Source organism: Cetorhinus maximus, chromosome 32 (assembly GCF_964194155.1).
Source record: "Cetorhinus maximus chromosome 32, sCetMax3.hap1.1, whole genome shotgun sequence".
In the NCBI taxonomy this organism is placed as follows: domain Eukaryota; kingdom Metazoa; phylum Chordata; class Chondrichthyes; order Lamniformes; family Cetorhinidae; genus Cetorhinus; species Cetorhinus maximus.
The window spans coordinates 4,389,832-4,411,261 of NC_135910.1; the positions used below are offsets into that span (position 1 = coordinate 4,389,832).

The following is a 21,430-nucleotide window of genomic DNA, read 5'->3' on the forward strand; positions in this document are numbered from 1 at the left end:
AGGATCAGTACACTAGTGAGGGAAGACCTTAGGTAAGAAGATCAAGATGTAGCATCAGTTTGGGTGGAGCTAAGAAACAGCGAGGGGCAGCAAACTTTGGTAGTTGTTCACAGGTCATCAAATAATGATGGTAATAGAGGGCATGGTATAAATCAGGAAATTAGAGGTGCATGTAATGAGGGTAATACACTAATCATGGAGGACATCAATCTACATATAGACTGGGTAAACCTATTGAGCACTAATGCTGAGGACAACGAATTCCTGGAACGTATATACAATGGTTTGCCAGGACAGTATGTTGAAGAAACAACTGGAGAACGGACTATTTTATTATTTTAGATCTACTATTGTGCAATGAGAAAGGGCTAATTAATAATCTCACTGTAAAGGAGTGTTTAGGGAACAGTGACCATAATATGATACAATTTTACATTGAGTTTGAAAATGATATAGTTCAATCTGAAGCTATGGTCTCTAATCTAAACAAAGGAAACTTTGTTTTTATTCATTCATGGGGTGTGGGCTTCGCTGGCTGGGCCAGCATTTATTGCCCAGCCCTAATTGCCCCTTGAGAAGGTGGTGGTGAGCTGCCTTCTTGAACCACTGCAGTTCCTGTGGTGTAGGTACACCCACAGTGCTGTTAGGGAAGGAGTTCCAGGATTTTGACCCAGCGACAGTGAAGGAACGGTGATATATTTCCAAGTCAGGATGGTGAGTGACTTGGAGGGGAACTTCCAGGTGGTGGTGTTACCACCGGGCCACTGCCCTTGTCCTTCTACATAGTAGCCGTTGTGGGTTTGGAAGATGCTGTTTAAGGAGAATCGGCTAGTTTTGCAGTGCATCTTGTAGATGGTACACACTGCTGCCACTGTGTGACAGTGGTGGAGGGAATGAATGTTTGTGGATGGGGTGCCAATCAAGAGGGCTGCTTTGTCCTGGATGGTGTCAAGCTTCTTGAATGTTGTTGGAGCTGCACTCATCCAGGCAAGTGGAGAGTATTCCATCACTCCTGACTTGTGGATAGTTGACAGGATAGTGGACAGGATTCCTAGCCTCTGACCAGCTTTTGAAGCCACAGTATTTACATGGCTAGTCCAGTTCAATTTCTGGCCAATGGCAACCCCCAGGATGTTGATAATGGGGGATTCAGAGATGGTAATGCCACTGAATGTCAAGGGGTGATGATTAGATTCTCTCTTGCTGGAGCTGGTCATTGCCTGGCACTTGTGTGGCGCGAATGTTACTTGCCAATTGTCAGCCCAAGCCTTGACATTGTTCCGGTCTTGCTGCATTTGGACATGAACTTCTTCAGTATCTGAGTCATTGTGAAGGTGCTGATAATTGTGCAATCATCAGCGAATACCCCCACTTCTAGCATTATGATGGAAGGAAGGTCATTGATGAATCAGCTGAAGATGATTGGGCCTAAGACATGGCATATGGAGTATAGTGTAGAAAAATGTGAAGTTATCAACTTTGGTAGGAAAAACAGAAATGCAGAGTATTTCTTAAATGGAGAGAGATTGGGAAATGTTGATGTCCAAAGAGGCCTGGGTGTTCTTGTTCATAAGTCACTGAAAACTAACATGCAGGTGCAACAAGTAATTAGGAAGACAAATGTTATGTTAACCTTTACTGCAAGGGGATTTGAGTACAGGAATAAGGAATTGTGCTGAGTTGTTATAGGGTCACGGTGAGATCACACTGAGAACATTGTATGCAGTTTTGGTCTCCTTACCCAGGGAAGGATCTAATGGCCAGAGAGGGAGTGCAACGAAGGATCAAGTTTCACCAGACTAATCCCAGGGTTGGTGGGATTGTCCTATGAGGAAAGATTGAGGGGACTGGGCCTGTATTCTCTAGAGTTTAGAGGAATGAGAGGTGATCGCGTTGAAGTGTACAAAATTATTACAGGACTTGACAGGGTAGATGCAGGAAGGATGTTTCCCCTAGCTGGGGGTCTTTTACCAGGGGATACAATCTCAGAAGAAGAGGTAGGCCATTTAAGACCAAGACGAGGAGGAATTTCTTCAGTCAGAGGGTGGTGAATCTTTGGAATTCTCTACCCCAGAGGGCTGTGAAGGCTCAAGTACAGGTCAGTAGATTTCTCGATACCAATGACATCAAGGGGTCCTGAGATAGTGCGTGAAGATGACGTTGAGGTATAAGATCAGCCATGATCTAGTTAATTGGCACAGCAGGCTTGAGGGCCCGAATGCCATACTCCTGCTCCTGTGTTCCTACATACACCAGTTACTAGAAAATTAGTATCTGCCTCTACATGTGGTAAATTCTATCTATGTGCCCCGTAACCTACAGATAGAGGAAAGTACTTCAACAGAAAAAGTATATCATCTTCTGGGAATGAATGTCTGATGCTATAATTATCCAACCGAGTTTCCAAGTACTTACATTGCTGGTGTTCCAGGTGTTTGAGGGTTATATTGGGGGTTAACCTGCGGAGATGGTACATCCGTGTAGCCTGGAGTCTGTGGGTTGGGTGTTCCACCATACGCCTGTGGAGATGGGGTGGGCTCATCATCGTAAGGGAAATCATACTCATCATCATTCCTGTGTAATCAAAGAGTAGAAAATTAGACTTGCAAAGAAAGAAAATGCACCAAAAATCTTGTGAAAAAAATAAGGCATCATTCTATAAGATGACCTTTGCTGTAAGCTAAACTGTACAGCTTTTGGTTTCAGTGCTACTAACCTGGAAGGCGTGTTGGGATTATTAGGATCCCAAGCACCGCTTTGCCCTGGTGTCCTGCTCCCATCGTGAACTGGTGTTTGGGAGCCATAATGAGGAGTTCGACTTCCTAGAAGCAAGGAAATAAGTCTGAAACATACTGATCTTCTCTACCGTTTCAATTGCAGGACTGAATGAGAATGGACTCAACATTTGATTGTTTAGATTAAATTGTTGTGAAGATTCTGCAATGATTTTAACAATGGAGGATCCTGCAACATCCAATACAGTGCTCCCACTTCTTTGCTCTCATCCACCCTCCAGACATGCCTCAGCTAACACACGGGTGACTTGGCTCATTCTTACAAAAGATTCAGGGTTTAAAGATCGAGAAAAAAAAAATTAACCACTTGTCTCACGTCCTCGGAAACCAATTTTCCCTTTGAAATCTCCTTGTATACACAGAAATCTTTTCCTCCAATGGATGCTTAAATCAGATGTACAGATCACAGCTTGTCACCAGATGGTCAAAGATGGATAGCCAGGGAAATAAATACACCTTTGAACAAATCGGCACAAATGGAAATTATACCTGATAATTTCTATAATGGGATTAATTAGGCCACATTGAGCGTGTATGGACTGGTCTGGGTTTGCACACATCAACTACTGGGGCATTGAGCTCCGCCCCTCTTGATAAACATGGAGATCTTTAGATTCTGAATTAATTGTTAGGTCACTGCCTTTGATTTTCTTGTCTGCATAACTGTAGTTCATACACATCACAATAGATTCTAGCTTTCAAGTAAGTTTGGCATTGATTGATATGTCTACAAGCATCCTCAGAGTACCCTTCTGTAGTACCTCAATTCCTCATAATGAGGCCACTTGAATCCAGAAAAATTAAAATGATCACTGAGCAAATGAGTATTGAAAAGGATAAAAAGACACTAGAGTCATAGACTTATTTACAACACAGGAGGCCATTCAGCCCATTGAGTGCCAACTCTCTGTAGAGCAATCCAGTCAGTCCCATTCCCTATCTATACCCTTTGCCCTGCAAATTTATTCCCTTCAAATGCCCATCCAATTCTCTTTTGAAATCATTGATCGTCTCTGCTTCTACCACCCTCGTGGGCAGCCAGTGCCAGGACACTGTATCTGGTCAAGTGATCTTACCATCGTGTAAAGGTGTCTGCGAGCCATACATGGGTGTCCGAGACCCTGAGCCATACATCGGGGTTTGGGAACCATACATTGGGGTACGACTGTAAGCAGATGTCAAGCCACCCTTCTTCTTCGAGTCCCTGAAATTCAAACATTAAATCATTTAGTATTTTCCCTTACAAATAGTACAGGCATCAAAAGGGCTGCTAAGTACGGTTAGAGAGAGAAAGACAGCCAAGTACGGACATTGGAAACGAAGGCCCAACAACCTTGTCCTGGCAACATCTAAAGGAGAAATTGAGGATAAAAGAAACAGAAGAAGGAAAAAAAAATCAGATAGTGGATAACATTGAGACATGGACTGAAGGAGGCTTGAAGAAAACCAGAGAGGAAACAAGACGATGCCGACAACCCCCAAGGCTACAATGACAACAAACGATCAACTCCAGGTAGAAAAATATTAATACAAACAATAACTTTCCAGTGTTTCATTTAATATAAACAACATTTTAAGAATTGCCAGTCACACTTCTTCCCCTGACCCTTTTCTTTGTTTCCACCCCTCTCATAAACATGTTTGGGTTCAGCTCCCCAGGTGCCAGGCATCCACCTTGAGCAGTCACTATTCGTTTGTAAGTCTCGACAGTGAACGTGAGTAGGCTATTCTCCTAACTTGGGACAGGACAGACAAACCCCAAGATGGAAATACACCGTTTCCCAGAACCACAGCCATCTTCTCTCTCTCACTGTTTGCGGCCTATACCCATCAGGGTACGATGAGGGTAAATGTAAATACAATTAAATATTGGAAAGACCGAAGCCATTGTTTCGGTCCCTGCTCCAAACTTCCTTCTCTAGCTACTGCCTCCATCCTGCCCCCTGGTAATAGTCTGAGATTTAAGCCAGCCTGTTGCAACCTTGGTGTTACAACTGACTCCAAGATGAGATTCCAGTCACATATTCATGCCATCACTGAAGACTATCAACTTCCACCTCAGGAACATCACCTGACTTTGCCCGTCTCAGTTTATCTGCTACTGAAACCCTTATTCAAGCCTTCATTACCTCCAGACTTGATTATTGCAAAGCACTTCTGGCTCATCTCCCACATTCTATCCTCCACAAACTTGAGATCATTCAAAACTCTGTTCTTGTCTCAACTTGCACCAAGTCCTGTATCCCTATTAGCCCTGTGCTCACTGACCTACATTGGCTTCTGGTCAAGCCAGATCTTGATTTTAAAATTCTCATCCTTGTTTTCAAATGCCTCTATTGTCTCACCCCTCCATATCTCTGTAACCTCCTCCCGCACCATAACCCTGGAAGATAACTGTTCTTCTCTAATTCTGGCTTGTTTAATACATTTACCAAATCAGGCAGCAGAAGACATTCTGTGAATAATAACTATTTTATTATTAAACTATAGTTCTGTACCAATACCAGTTTCCACTCTTCCCTTCTGGATCCTTGCCCTATCCAGATGCAAGCCCAACTACTGGGAAAAATCCTGGCTCTCAAGTACAGGCTTCAATGAGCAACACCTGCTCTCAATTCACTCTGAGGCTTGTCCTGGTTTACTCTTAAAGGGACCTGTATTTCTAACATTGTCATTCCTGAGCATCTCAATTTTAATCACTCCACCATTGGTGGCTGCACCTTCAGTTGCCTAGGCCCCCAAGCTCTGGGATGCCCTTCCTCCACCTCGCTTGCCTCCTTTAGGACACTTCTTAAAACCTGTCTCTTTGGCCAAATGTTTGGTCATCTGACCTAACATCTCCTTATGTGGCTCGGTATCACGCTTTGTTTTATAATGTTCCTGTGAAGTGCCTTGGGACACTTCATTACGTCAAAGGTGCTATTGTTGCTGTTCTAGTACAAAATAGAATCCAGTCAATTTGACTTCATTCATCTGGTCCTCATACCAGACACACTCGTCACCCTCAAAATTCAGTTCCTCTTTGTCCAAAACTGGATACTTACACTGTAGTGAGGCGCTGGCGATCTACAGAAATGGTCTGACAGGTGGAATGAAGCTCAACCCGAGCTGTGGATTCTGTCGCATCCTTTACTACGCCAATGTAACCTGTTACAATTACAGAGAGAGTGCTACCTGAGCATTGTAATACTGGACTGAATTACTTCTCTTGTAGTACCCAAATTCTAGGCACTGAGCAAGCAAAGATATATCCTGTACATTAATTGTAGCAAAATCCTAATGGGCTCTTTATAAAAGTGCTACATGGTGCTCATATATGAAGTATTCCCCTGTTGTGACAGCACACAGAAACAGCAGTGTGATGCATGTCCGCTCAAGGGTGCAAGTATTTTACAACACTCTATCTAACGTACAGAAATTCATAATGCCCAACTAAATGACAGGAATGAAACACTATCGTAAGGAATGTTTCCATGCTGAACTTCTGGAAAAAATATTCCACTTCTCTGGGCAAATTGGCTCACTAATTGGAAACTCTTTTACCAATTACAAACCCTGAGGCATTCAGTGGGCTGGATTTAATGCAGCTGATTGTGGAGGGAAACATAGCAGCCAGCCCCACGCTAGTCTCCCAGCGGCGGCAAAACCTCTCCCGGCTTAATCGGGAGAGTAGAAGGGGCTGACATAGGATTCCTGGCTGCCGGCAGTGGGATGCCTATTAGGCTCCTAAGTGAGCCAAATGACACACATTATCCCAAGTTCAGCACAATTCAGTGGAGGCTCAGGAATTAAATCTGAGCTGCACGGCTTTCCTGACTTCTCAGAAGACTGCTCAGCAGGCGTCCAGGTGGGCAAGGTCCCTCGTAGTCGGCACTCTGTGCCTGATCAAGACACCCAGCGTTGGGAAGAGGGGGTGCCTGCTGAAAGCCCTTGCCTCTGACCCACCCATTCCCCACCACCACCACAACCCTCCAATCATTCCCATCCTGCCATCACTCAACTTTGGTCTGGGGTCCCACATGGATCCAAGACCTGCTGCCCGTCGGCGCTGACTGCACAAGGATCTGTCTGCCTCTGATTGTCGGTAGCTCCTGGCGGGTGGACCTCACCCATTGGGGACCTCACCCGCCGGGAAGGCCCGACGGTGGTCATTTGAGTGCCTGGAGAGCGCTTAATTCCGTTGAACCTCCCCACAGAACTGATGGGGGTTCCCCGCCGGTTCTCCAACCAGTGGGCGTGACCCCGTCGCTCGGACAGAATCCCAGCCAGTATCACTCCAGCCAGGCATACTAGCGAGAAAAGAGGTTTGCAGTTGAAAAAGATACAATTCAGAATAATTCTATTGAACTTGAATTTTAGATGCACATCTGAACCTAATAAACTGGAGATTCCCCCACCTTAACATAAAGGGCAGTGGAAACCTCTTTCCCGAAAGCTGCCCGGGGGGTGGGGTGTCAATTGAAAATTTCAAAATTGAGATAATATCCTGTCAAACAAAAATCTACTTAAGAGTTATAAAACCCGGGCAAGTGACAGAGTTAAGATACTGATCAATCATGATCCACTTGAATGCTGAATGGTCATCTCCTGAACCATTTTCTCCCTCTCTTGATGGCCGCCTGGTCTGGTACTGAGACGCACAGATAATTGGCACCAAGAGTTAAAGGGAACAATCTCGACTTTCAATCGTTAAGATGCTACTGGTAATTACTAATGTAAACCAGGGATGAAAGCAGCGAATATCATCATCGATAAAACCATTGCCTAAAACTATCAGGGTTTTTACACTCTAATTAATCGGCTGTTTGGAGAACCTCTAAAGTTTGCAGGATTTTATTTCTGAGGCTTTAAAAAAAGAAGCAAAAACAGAAACATAGGGAAGAATTTTCCCCCCGTTAGGGGTGGGGGGGATGTGCAGGAGCAGGCGCGCCTCCGATTGGCCACCATTTTACGTGGGTGGGCCAATTAAGGCCCGCCCAGCGTGACATCCACCAGGAAGCCTATCCATTCCCTGTGCGGGCGGAGGATTCCCTCAGCCGAGCGTGCGCTTTTTCACGCTTGCGCACGAAAGAGCGCACTCACCTCCCTGAGGCTAAGTGCTGCCTCAGGGAGATCAGCACCAAATTTAAAAATGGTGAAGGGGCAAAAATAAAATTTCCCTGACATGTCCCCTCATGTGACACTGTCACATGAGTTGGGACATGTCCATCACATTTATTAAAATTTTAAAAACCCTCATGAAACCTCATCTCGTCCGTGGGTGAGGTTTCATGCTTTCTCTGAAGCCTGCCAAGACTCCCAGCCTGCCCGCCGACCTTAAGGTTGGACGGGCAGGTCCATTAATTATCTCAATTACTTTTTAAATGGCCTCAATTGGCCGTTGACAGGTCGGCGGGCACACAGCTGATTCGGCTGCGCCCCCGCCGACCTGAAAATTGAAATGACGTGGGGTGATGTCGGGAGTTCCGCCTGACGTCATCCTGCGTCGGCGAGCAGGCCCCGCCCCCCCGCTCACCGACCTAAAGAACCTGGCCATAAGCTGGCACTGAGGAGACAGCAATCATAGTATTGTACATCAGGAACAACTATGGACGAGGCGGCTTGTTAAGATTTTGTTGTGCACATTGCCTTGAACAGACAGCACAAGTTGGTCCTATTTCCAAAAAGAAAGCCTCTCTGTTTCATAGCTTACCTTTATATGGTCCTTGTGAAATGCGAACCGTCTGTCCAATCAGGTCGTTATCTCTACGGCCTCGACCACGGCCCATTCCACCTTGTCCTCCAAACCCACCGCTCCGAGGGGCTGAAAAATGAAATAATTTATTCTGCATAGTTGTGGAAAAGCAGAAGCCAATGAATAATAAATAATACCACACATACAAGGGCATAGACACGTCCCAGGCTTCAGCATATGATGCTACACATTGGAGAAATGTAATTACCAAGGGTCAAAGGGTTTGAAATAATTAGAATAAAACTTTAACAAAAGAGCATGTGGACAGTAACATATTTGAAACATTACATACTAAATATTGATTTAACATTGCAGTTAGACTTATTGAACTGGCCACACCAAAAATCCAGCATTAAGTTGGATTTCAGACCACTTATTTATTGAGAATAGTAGGAATCATCGCAAAGCCCAGTCTGGGCTTCGAACTTAGGAGCTGGTAGTTAGGAAACAAGGCTTAATCTCCAAAATGACTGTCTTTTTTGAAACTAGTTCCGCTGTTCTTACACATATTGTTCAGTTAATACAAATTGGAAATTTAATACAGTATAAATAAGGGAAAACCACTTTGAAAAAGAATTTCATTGTTAGGGCAAATGTGTATTATTATTATTTATTCATCAGCCTTTTTGTTTTAAACATATGTGGATAACAGTTCAGAATTACACATCTCATCTTTCGATGAGGCACTTTACAGCCTTCAGGACTCAACACCGAGTTCAACAGTTTCAGACCATAATTTTGATGCCCATTTTGTTTCCGTTTCTTTGTATATTTCGATTTTTCTTATTTTTTTCTTTCAGGCAGCAGCACACATGCTCTAGGCACATCTTTTATTTCTTTTCTTGTCCCATCACCATTCTTTTCTGGAAGACTAACTATTCTGTCTTGTTACAATTACACAGGGTTTTGGTGAGGCCATACCTGGAGTACTGAATGCAGTGTCGGTCTCCATATTTAAGAAAGGATATACTTGCTTTGGAGACAGTACAGTTCACTAATTTGGTCCCTAAAATGAGGGGGTTGTCCTAGGATGAGAGGCTGAGTAAATTAGGCCCATATTCTCTGGAGTTTAGAAGAATGAGAGGCGATCTCACTGACACCTACAAAATTCTAAAGGGATTTGATAGGGTAGATGTTGAAACGCTGTTTCCTCTGGTCGGGGAGTATAAAACACCAGGGCATAATCTCAGGGCAAGGACCAATCATTTATGACTGGAATGAGGAGAAATTTCTTCACTCAAACGGTTATGAATCTTTGGAATTCTCTACCCCTTAGGATTGTGGGTGCTCCATCATTGAGTACATTTAAGGCTGGGATAGACAGATTTCTGGTCTCTCAGGGAATGAAGGGATATGGGGAGCAGGCAGGAAGTTGGAGTTGATGCCCAAGATCAGCCATGATTGTACTGAATGGTGGAGCAGGCTCGATGGGTCATATGGTCTATTTCTGCTCCTATTTCTTGTGTTCTTGGCTCCTGATCTGGTAACGCCTCAATTTTAAAATCATCATCTTGGTGTTCAAATCACCCCATGGGTTCGCCACTTGTTATCTCTGTAACTTTCTCCAACACCGCATTCCTCCAATTCTTGCCTCTTGTATATCCCTGATTTCCTTCACCTCAACATTGGTTGCTGTCTCTTCGGCTGTTTAGGCCATAACCTAACCTAAATCTTTCGGCCTCCCCACCTCCTTTTAAGGCTCATTAAAACTTACCTCATTGATCTAGCCTTTGGTCACTAATATCTCCTGAGTGTAGCAATCAACAGAGCCCGCCATTAAAAAATTGTGGCTACTCATGCAAAACTAAGAAAACTAGAAAAACTTAACAGACTAAAGGGCAAAAACTGCACTGTATAACACTAATGGAATATAGACCTTAGACAAGAAATCATCCAATCATAGCAATATCACATAACTATGTCAATCCATTTGTGCTCAGTCCTGATTGTCAAAAGCACATGTTCCACCAAAGCAGAAGTTTCAGACTTGAGACTTCACTCACCTCCACCACTGGGGTGCATCGGACTACTGATGCGGGGGCTCATTGGGGCAAAACCGCTCACCGTGAAATTTGTAACGTCCCTTGGCTGCAATAAACATTAAAAAAAAATTAACTGATAAAAGGGACCATCTGTGTTAATTGTCAGGCAAGTTCAAGGGGCAACTCCCACTTCAAAAAAGAAAATAGACATTTGCTTTCTCAACAACTCTTATCCCTACTCTCCACACTAGGGCAACATGTTCAGTACAGTTCTACAGTATCTGGCGCACTCCAATAACTTGGACAAATAGCCATTGTTTTTGAGTGAGCTGAGAGAGCGAGGCCATTAGAGCACAGCTAACCCAAACTCAGAAATCGCCTGATGTCCACTTTCTTTCCACGGGGATTGCAATCTCCCATACCAATTGTACGTGCCAAGCACATCGCTGCCTGAAGTTAACTCAGCACAGGCCAGCAGAAAACTGAAAAGTCATTCTGGTCAGAGGGGTCAGCTTCCTACATAAACAGAGTAGCAATCTCAACACCAAAATCTCCGAAAAGAAAATCACTTCTCTATTGAAAATGGACAGCAGGGTCCTGATGAAGAACCCCAGCCCAAAGATTAACCAGTCTCTCTGTCAGATTCGGAGTGACCTCCAGCATCTCCTGTTTTTATGTTCCAAGTGGGTCATTTGACAAATTGAAAGAACAACAGTGAACAACTACAGTTCTGTTTCCTTCCTGCACCAAGTTCTAGACAGCGAGGCCATTTATTAACACGTATGTGGCAGCAGTGCGAATGGATTCACAGCTGACAATAAACATATTTTCATTTCCAACCTTAGCATGGATTCAGTTAAATATTTTCTATCCACACACTTGGGCAAAGGAGACGCCCATGGTGCAATCACATGAATTATCACAGAGAACAAGGAAGCAGACATCATTCTAACTTTCCATGAATCATAAGAAGCTGGAAAGAAGTTGCAAGTAAGATTTCTCTACAGACCATTGGAAATTCACTTCAAATTCAGAATAACCTTTTCGCTAAAAATAAACAAGAGGCAACATTCCCAGTGTAACCAAGAGCTGGGATTCCGATTCCAACACTCCCACTTTCCTCGGCTCTCAGTCTCAGGCTCTTTGCGCATGGGAGCTGAATAAAAGTTGCACATGAAGTTCTCATTAAATTGCTCACACGTTGGTCCTGCTGGCCAGCAAAGAAGAACACCGGCAGCACGTGGAATCACTGACAGAGACGGGAGATAAATATGAAGCTAGACTTCTCTACAACATAACAGTCCACAATGAAGAACTGGTACTAAATCCAGTGAGTCGGGTCACTTCCTGTTGTCACCTTTTGTCAAACATGGCGCAAATATTGACAATGTTTACGACAGCATTTGACTTTCAAACCACCTATTTAAATAATTGGAATAGAAATTTTCTATGTGAAGTTTACAGTTGTCTGTCATGATGTAATAGTAAGCTCTTCCCATTAGATGGCATTGATATGGGAGACTCATCAACACCTACATCATTCTGGATCTACAAACTTACAATCGGCAATGTCACAGGTAATTTCCTAGCTTTACTTTAAAAACAGAATGCCATTCTTTTAAAAAGCAGAAATGCCAGGATTTTATTAAGATTGTACAACACTACTCTCCTTACCTTTGCACCACCAGCAAGTACCAAGTGTCGAGTTTTGCAAACGAACATACCGCCATTTTCCACCAACTTCTTACAGTGTAGAAATGCAAAGCCACGATACAAGTGTCTAATCTCACCCTCACGACCCTGAGGGATACATTTTTTTGAAGGTTATACAAATTCTGTTAAGTATTGTTTGTCTGCACGTTTCAGCAAAAGATACACAAGACTTCAATTAAGTACAGAAACTGGGCAATTCAGGGGGAACGATGGTGTAGTGGTAATGTTACTGGACTAGCAATCCAGAGGTCCAGGTTAGTGCTCTGGAGCCACTGCAGCTGGTAGAGTTTAAATTCAATTAATAAACCTGGAACTAAAAGAGAGACTCAGTGATCATAAAAACCCACCTGGTTCACCAAGGCCCTTCAGGGAAGAAAATCTGCCATCCTTACCTGGTCTGACCTACACGTGACTCCAGACCCGCAGCAATGTGGTTGATTCTTAATTGGCCGCTGGAACAGCCTTAGCAAGCCACTCATTTGTACTGAACCACTACAGAAAAGTTGATAGGGAATAAGCCCTGACAAACAACCCAGAAAGGACAAAGGCAAAGGACAACAATGGCACACCCTGCCCTGCAAAGTCCTTCTTACTATCTAGGGGCTTGCGCCAAAATTGGGAGAGTTGTCCCATAGACTAGTCAAGCAACAACCTGACAATCATACACACCAAATCATAACTTACAGCCAGTGTCTCAGACACCTCCATCAATATCCTTCATTGTGTAAGGAAGAAGAATCTGACAAAACATTGGTAGAAGCAGAGATAGTGGATAGTGTGAAAATTGAAGAGGTGGTGATTTTGGAAAGGCTGCTTATGCTTAGGGTAGATAAGTCACCTGGTCCAGATGGTTTGCATCCCAGGTTGCTGAAGGAAATGGGGGCGGAGATAGTGGAAGGGCTTGCCTCAATCTTTCAATCTTCCCTAGATACAGGGGAGGTACCAGAGGATTGGAGAGTGGCAAATGTGACACCCTTATTCAAGGAAGGGTGTAAGGAGAATCCTAGTAACTACAGGCTGGTCAGTTTAACATCAATGGGGGTAAGGTTTTGGAATCTTAAATAATGGGAAAAAAATCAACAGGTACTTGAAGAGGTTCGAGTTAATTAAGGAGAGCCAGCACAGATTTGTAAAAGGCAGATCATGTTTGATTAGTCTAATTGATTCTTTTTTTGATGAACAGAGAAGCTTGATGAAGGGATTGCGGTCGTTGTTGTCAGTATGGATTTCAAGAAAGTGTTTGGTAAGGTACCATATAAAAGGCTGGTCAACAAAGTTGAGGTTTATGGAATGAGGGACAGTGTGCAATTGGATAAAAAAATTGGCTTTAGGGCAAAAAGCAGTAAGTCATGGTTGATGGTTGTTCTTTGGACTGGAGGGTGGTAGACAGTGATGTTTCCCAAGGGTCAGTGCTAGGACCGCTACTTTTGTTTGCTACATATAAATGACTTGGATCTTGGAATACAGAGTAAAATTTCAAAATTTGCTGATGATACCAAACTTGGAAAAGTGGCAAGCAGTGAGAGCGATATGAATTGCCTGCAGGAGGATATAGATTTGCGAGCAGAATGAACATACAAGTGGCAAATGAAATTAAAACAGAGAAGTACGAGGTGGTGCATTTTGACAGAAGGGATGCGGAGAGGCTAGGTAGACTTAATGGCACAATTCAAAAGAGTGTGCAGGAACAGAGGGACCTAGTGGTGCATGTGCAACTTTGAAGGTGGCAGGACATTTGGGCTTCATAAATAGAGGTCTTGAGCACAAAAAAGGGAAGTTATGGTGAACCTGTACGAAGCTCTGATTAGGTCCCAACTAGAGTTTTGCATCCAGTTCTGGTCACAACACTTTATGAAAGATCCAACGGCTCTTGAGGATGCAGAAGAGATTTACCAGAACGGTTCCAGGGGGTCAGGGGTTTTATTTACAAGTTTAGGTTGCAAAGACTGGAGTTCTTCTCCTTGGGCAAAGAAGATTGAGGGAAGATTTGATGGAGATGTACAAGATTATAACAGGAGTAGATAAGGTGGACAGGAAATGTGAGGAAGGTCTTTTTTTATGCAGTGAGTGGTCATGACCTGGAACTCGCTGCCCATGAGAGTGATGGAGGCGGAAACAAACAATGATTCCAAGAGGAAACCGAATGGACACTTGAAGGAAATAAACTTGCAGATTTGGGCATTGAGCAGGGGTGCGGGGCTGACTAGAATTTTCTGCAGGGAACCGGCATGGACTCGATGGTCTGAATGGCCTCCATCTATGCAGTAAATGACTCTATGACTCTGTCCTGTCCCACTGGCAGGACAGATCCACCAGAGTCCGAATGGAAAGGCTCTGGGAGTCCTCAACACTGTGACTCCAGAACCCATGAAATTTCATGACATCAAGTCAACCATGGGCAAGGAAACCTCCTGCTGATTACCACATACTGACACAACTCAGCTGATGAGTCAGTACTCCTCCATGTTGGAAGAAGTACTGAACGTAGCAAGGACACAGAATATATTCTGGGTGGGGTCACAAATGCATCTGTCCATGACAGTATTGGTGCGAGTGACCACTGCGCAGTTCTTGTAGAGAGATAAGTCCCATCTTCACCCTGATCATACCATGTTGTGTGGCACTACCACCATGCTAAGTGGGATAGATTCAGAACAGATCTAGCAGCTCAAAACTGGGCATCCATGAGACACTGTGGGGCATCAGCAGGAGCAGAATTGTATTCAACCGCAATCTTTAACCTCATGACCTGGCATATCCCCCACTCTACCATTACCATCAAGCCAGGAGATCAACCCTGGTTCAATGAAGAATGCAGGAGAACATGCCAGTAACAGCACTAGGCACATCTAGTGAAGCTAGAACACAGGGCTACAAGCATACCAAACAGCTGAAGCAGTATGCAATAAAGCTAAGAAATCCCACCGCCATTGGATCAGGTCAAAGCTCTGCAGGCTTGCCACATCCAGTCATGTGTGTTAGTGGACAATTCAACAAGTAACAGAGGAAAACAAAAAGTGCTGGGAAAACTCAGCAGGTCAGGCAGCATCTGTGGGGAGAAACAAAGTTATGTTTTAGGTCATCAGAAAGATAGAAATGTAAGAGTTTTTAAGCTAGTGGAAGTGGGGGCGGGGTGGGGGAGAGGAGGAGGGCAATAGGAAGAACTAAAGGGAAGCCCTGTGATAGGGTGGAGGGCAGGAGAGATTAAGTAACAAAATATTTCATGATGCAACATCCAAAGAGAGTGGTAGTGGATATAGTAAAAAAACAAGGTTGTGTCCAAGTGAGGTGTGAATGGCTACATGCAGCCATCTGAATGCAACATGAAAGGATAAAGAAACAAGACAATTCCAACCTAGCAAAACATAAAACAAAAAAGAGAGAAAAAAACCACACATAAACAAGAGGATCATAAGTTGTTGAACTCGATGTTGCGTCCTGAAAGCTGTACAGTATTGAGTCGAAAGATAAGGTGCTGTTCTTCAAGCACGCATTGAGCTTTACTAGAACACTCCAGCAGGACAACGACAAAGTCAGCATAGCAGCAATGTGGAGAATTAAAATGACAGGCAACTGGAAGCTTGTGGTCATGCTCCTAAGATCCCCAGCATCATAGGTGCCAGTCTTCAGTCAATTTGATTCACTCCATGGGATATCAAGAAACAGCTGCATGCACTGAATACTGAAAAGGCTATGGGCCATGACAACATCCCAGCAGTAGTACTGAAGACTTGTGCTCCAGAACTAGCCGAGTCCCTAGCTAAGCTGTTCCAGTACAGCTACAACACTGACATCTACCTGACAATGTGGAAAATTGCCCAAATATGTCCTGTCCAGAAAAAGCAGGACAAAACCATTCCAGTGAATTACCACCTCATCAATCTACTCTCAATCATCAGCAAAGTGATGGAAGGCGTCGCTGACAGTGCTATCAAGCAGCACTTACCCAGCAATAACCAGCTTACTGATGCTCAGTTTGGGTTCTGCCACTCAGCTCCTGACCTCATTAAAGCTTTGATCCAAATATGGGCAAAAGAGATGAATTCATGAGGTGAAGCGAGAGTGACTGCCCTTGACATCAAGGCAGCATTTCACTGAGTATCAGCTCAGCAACTCCCACTCCACCTCCTTTTCCCCATAGCTCTTCAAACTTTTTCCCTTCAGATAATTATCTAATTTTCTTTTGAAAGCCAAGATTCAATTGGCCTCCAACACACACTCAGGCAGTGCATTCCAGGTCCTAACCACTCAATGCACAAAAATAGTTTTCATGTCGCCTTTGGTTCTTTTGCCATTCACCTTAAATCTGTGCCCCCTGGTTCTCAATCCTTTCCATCCTTATCTACTCTGTCTAGACCCCTCATGATTTCGAACACCTCTATCAAACCTCCTCTCAACCTTCTCTTCACCAAGGAGAACAACCCCAGCTTCTCCAATCTATCCACCTATCTGGAGTCGCTCATCCCTGGAACTATTCTCATGAATCTTTTCTGCACCCTAATGGCTTCATATGCTTCCTGAGGCGTGGCACCTGGAATTGGACACAATACTCCAGTTGTGGCTGATCCAGTGTTTTGTAAAGATTCACCATAACTTGACAAAGTTGAAACCCATGGAATAAAAGGGACTGCGGCAGAATGAATAGGAAGTGACAGGCAGCAGAGGGTAGTGGTGAACGATTGTTAGTCTAACAATCGTTCACCACTACCCTCTGTTGCCTGTCACTTCCTATTGTGATCTTATTAAAAAGCCAACAAGGAAGCCTTACCGAGTGCGGTCCATCAATGACTTTGACAATATCTTTCACGTGAATGTTATTTTGTTCAGAGTCCAGGGCCACAGCAAAGCGATTGTCCTTCTTCCGGGTTATTGCCTGATGCCGTACAGTAATGACCTTCCCGTACATATTAAGGACCTACAAAAGACAAATATTAAATGAGCAAAGAGTCTGCATTTCTCAGCCCAAGTATAAGAGGACCAGCTTTCTACCTGTATTGTCAAAGGGTAGAATTTGCCTTTTGCAAACGCCTCATAAAAAAATAAGCAAAATCTGCAAGTCAGAGAGGTGCAAGGTACAGAAAGTTCACATAAGGTCTGTAGTCTGAGGAAGTTTTGGTCAGGATTGTGCTCAATTTGTTTTGTTTTCTTTTCGTGTCTCGGGGCCAAGAAACAGGCGGAAACCAAAATCTCACAAGCTACATGTTGGCTGATCACTTCTTAAAAGAACATACATTACAAGAATTAAATTAGGTATTTATTTCTTCAGTTGCTTTGCTAATATGCTCAACGAATAATGAATGTAAATTGCACTCATTCTTAAACCCCACATTTAATTACAATTACAAAAGAGTTCCCAACAGTAACAACCTAATCCAGACTATCACAGTGACAATCCAGATGGTCAGAGTGATTTTGCAGTGGGGTAGTGACCTGGAACTCCAAGACGAGCAGACAAGTTTGCTCCTGTTCATTGCTTCCGTTTCTCAACTGGACCCTCCCAGCACACCTGACAACTGTTCTGACACAGGAAAGAGACATGCAAGTGCAATTTCCAAATCTGTACAGGTACCCAATCAACTACTTTGTAGAGCTGGTGACTTGACAAAAAGCATAGCTCCATCCACTCGAGTTTCTAAATTATAAAGCCATGAACGTCAATTAAAGCTACGTATCAGTGTAGGCAACGTGCAAGCAAGAGTAGTTGATCGAAATTGAAAGGAGGGTGAGAGTAGCCATTAGGTGAACAATAAGCTTCAGGGAGGTTATCCCTGCAACACTGGCAGCCGAACCTTCATCTGCCAAAGCCCTATGGCTCTGGAATTCCCTCCCTGGACCTTTCTGCCTCTCTCTCCTCCTTTACGACACTCCTTAAAACTTACCTCTTCAACCAAGATTTTTATCGCTTGTCCTAATATCTCCCTATGTGGCTCAGTGTCAAATTTTGTCTGATAAGGCCCATGTCAGGTATCTTGGGACATTTTACTATATATAGCTGGCCTCTGGAATGTGGGTTTGAATCCAATGCAAACCGATTGAGATGAAAGTCTTGCTTTTCTGCGGTCAGTTACATGAAATGAGACGGTGTCATCTCAGCCCAGCTCCCAGTGGACATAGATCTACTACAACAACTGCTCCCAATTTGTAATCTTGTTCACAAATGCCATCGAGATGGTTCTTCTGCAAAGTGGAAAAATTCTAACTGGATGTCGGAGGATGGCAAGAGTATTCTTCTCCAAAAGAGTTACGGCGCAACACTGTTCTTTGCACAAAACGTACACATTCAGGGTTTATGTCCCAGGACTGAGCAAGGAATGTTTGCTGCTGGCAAAGGTGACAGGTCGAAAATGCATGAAAAGTATTCCAGCTCCCAGTGTAAATTCCACTGGATTTATTTTTTTAAAGTCAGTATTTCAGAAGACAGGATTTTATTGTGAAGGGAATTGAATACAAAAGTAGGGAGGTTATGCTTCAGTTATGCAGGGCATTGATGAAACCACATCTGTACTGTGTACAGTATTGGTCTCCTTATTTAAGGAAAGATGTAAATGCATTGGAAGCAGTTCAGAAGGTTTACTAGACTAATATCTGTAATGGTCAGGTTGTCTTATGAGGAAAGGTTGGACATTCTAGGCTTGTATCCAGATTTAGAGGTTTGATTGAAACATATAAGATCCTGAGGGGTCTAGACAGGGTGGAAGTGGAGTGGATGTTTCCTCTTGTGGGAGAATCTAGAAATGGGGGTCACTGTTTAAAAGTAAGGGGTCGCTTATTTAAGACAGATGAGGAGAAATTTTTTCTCCGAGGGTCATGAGTCTTTGGAACTCTCTTCCTCAAAAGACGGTGGAAGCAGAGTCTTTCAATACTTTTAAGGCAGAGCTAGAGAGATTCGTGATGAGCAAGGGTTATCAGGGGTGGTGGGAATGTGGAGTTAAGGTTGCAATCAGATCAGCCATGATCTTACTGAATAGTGGAGCAGGCTCAAGGGGCCGAGTGGCCTACTCTTGCTCCTAATTCATATGATTGTTTGCATGAGAAATTTAACTATCATGAATATATTGAATAAAGACCTCTGTATTAAACTTCCTATAGTTTTAAAATAAACAGACACTGTATTCAATGTTTAATTCGGAGCAACTGCCATTAATTGACAATGTCTCAGATAACACATCACAAGAGGAACTAAATTTCGTACCTGGAATGTCTCTCTCTCCAGCCGGACAATGACTCCCATTGTCTGTGGGTCAAGTTGGACCAGTTCACCCCACTCATGCTGACCCCCTGCATCAACCCCAGATGCCGTCTCCGAGCACAACTGCAAATCCCTTGGGAGCACTTTCAGCTGAAATACAGGAGGAACAGATTTCTTAAAAATAAGCCTCAAAATAACGAGCACCCTCAAACCTGCATCACCATGAAGCTTGTCAACTGAAATAAATTGCGTACCACCCAACAGAATAAAATAAAACTGAACAAATCGTTGGCCAGAGCCAAGGTCAAACAGATGAAGCATTACAATTGCCCCCAGTGCCTCTCATTCAGGAGGGAAATAAAATAAAAATCAAACAAGATTCCTGCTCCTGATGATCATCTAATGACCTGTCGGGAAATGCAAGATAGTCATAGGACCAGCCTTAGATATTCTTTTTTTAAACCTTTCATGGGTCGTGGGCATTGCTGGTGAGGCCATTATATTATCCATCCCTAATAGCCCTTGAGAAGGTAGCTCTGCTGCAGCCCATGTGGTGTAGGTACACCCACAGTGCTGCCAGGGAGGGAGTTCCAGGATTTTGACCAAGTGACAGTGAAGGAACAGCGATATATTTCTAACTCATGCATGCAATTTAATCTTGATATAGCCTAGCGAGTTTTCTCCTTAACCTTCAGCTCTCTGGCCTTTACAGTAGTTTAAGATTACAATAATTTCACTCTATAATCCAGATGCTTGCTGATATCAGCTCCTTCAAAAATTATGAACAAAAATCTGAAACATGAGCCTTTCTAACCACCATATTTCACTATTTTTATCCTCTTTTGGTTCCTCAGTCCTTCCAGCTGTAACCATCTCGGGCTGTCTCAGGTGGATCTGTTCACAAACACACATAGGTTCCTGATCCACCAACTCTTCATTTTAAATTCTCATTCTTGTGTTCACATCCCCCATGGTCTTGCCCTCCCCATCATTGTAACCTCCTCCAGCCTTAAAACCCCCAAAAACTCTGTGCTTCCCCGACTCACTTCACCCCGCCACTGGTCACCTCGGCTTCTGCCATCTAGGCTGTCAGCTTGGAATTTCTTCCATTAACACCTTCTGGCTTCTACCTCTCTTTAAATTTAGATCTTGCTTAAAACTTACTTCTGTACCTCTTCGACAAAACTTTCAGTCAACCGTCCTAATGTCTTTTCATTTGGCTCAGTGTTAATTTTTGTCTAATAACATTACTTGGAAGTGCTTTGAGATGTCTTCCTACATTATAAAGGGGCTATATAAATGCAAGTTATTGTTCCCCTAAACTCATAATCGGACAGTTGTCTCACCATCTTTACTTCAAAGTATTTGATTTTAGAATGTATAACCTTCCAAAGCATTACCTCATGCATTGTTAGGTCCGAGAAAAGAATGACAAAGTTTTCTTCCACTCGCACAATCAGCCCCGTGTCTCCCTCATAACGTCCTGCTATCACCTTCACATGGTCTCCCATTTTGAAGTATTTGCGCAATTCATGGGCTGGAAACTCTAAAGGATCCTGAAAATAAACAGATGTTAAATTTGATAATGTTGAACACAGTGTCCCATGTGTATATTCTAAAACCTAGTCAATTCTAGACTGAGGCATTGGCCTGGTTATAAATCTTTTTAAACACACACCTTTGTCTAAACTAAAATGTATCATTTCATATGTTGCAGAGCCGACATTTATTTGTTATTTCCTCTTCTCAATGCTCTCCCCTCCCCGGCGCTTTCACTCCCAACTAAGATATCAGTCAATGGGCACCCTCGAATACCTCATTGAAACGGCTAGGATCCACGTATAAACCTCAACAGTGAAGGTCAACGGCTGGATGCAAAGGAGCCTCACCCAATGTCCACAAAGTCACACTTTCAGCAGAAGCTGCTTAGTGATCCACTCTGGTCCATCAAATTAATTTGCTTTGCTAATTAATGGTTAATCAGATCTCCCACAGGAGTGGATTTTCCTCATGGGTT

General features: G+C 43.5%; 1 protein-coding gene across 2 annotated transcripts in view; it reads right to left on the reverse strand.

The window, feature by feature from the left end:
* The window catches only part of supt5h (SPT5 homolog, DSIF elongation factor subunit), an 80,586-nt gene that overhangs the window by 13,767 nt on the left and 45,389 nt on the right, over window positions 1-21,430 (reverse strand). For both annotated transcript variants that reach the window (XM_078533391.1, XM_078533390.1), the window contains 10 exons: window positions 20,814-20,969; window positions 19,417-19,563; window positions 16,993-17,139; window positions 12,186-12,311; window positions 10,533-10,617; window positions 8,488-8,598; window positions 5,840-5,942; window positions 3,872-3,999; window positions 2,717-2,822; window positions 2,416-2,574 (listed from right to left, as the gene is read on the reverse strand). In XM_078533391.1, coding sequence (XP_078389517.1) covers window positions 2,416-2,574; window positions 2,717-2,822; window positions 3,872-3,999; window positions 5,840-5,942; window positions 8,488-8,598; window positions 10,533-10,617; window positions 12,186-12,311; window positions 16,993-17,139; window positions 19,417-19,563; window positions 20,814-20,969 — 1,268 coding nt within the window. The remainder of the gene's footprint in view (window positions 1-2,415; window positions 2,575-2,716; window positions 2,823-3,871; window positions 4,000-5,839; window positions 5,943-8,487; window positions 8,599-10,532; window positions 10,618-12,185; window positions 12,312-16,992; window positions 17,140-19,416; window positions 19,564-20,813; window positions 20,970-21,430) is intronic.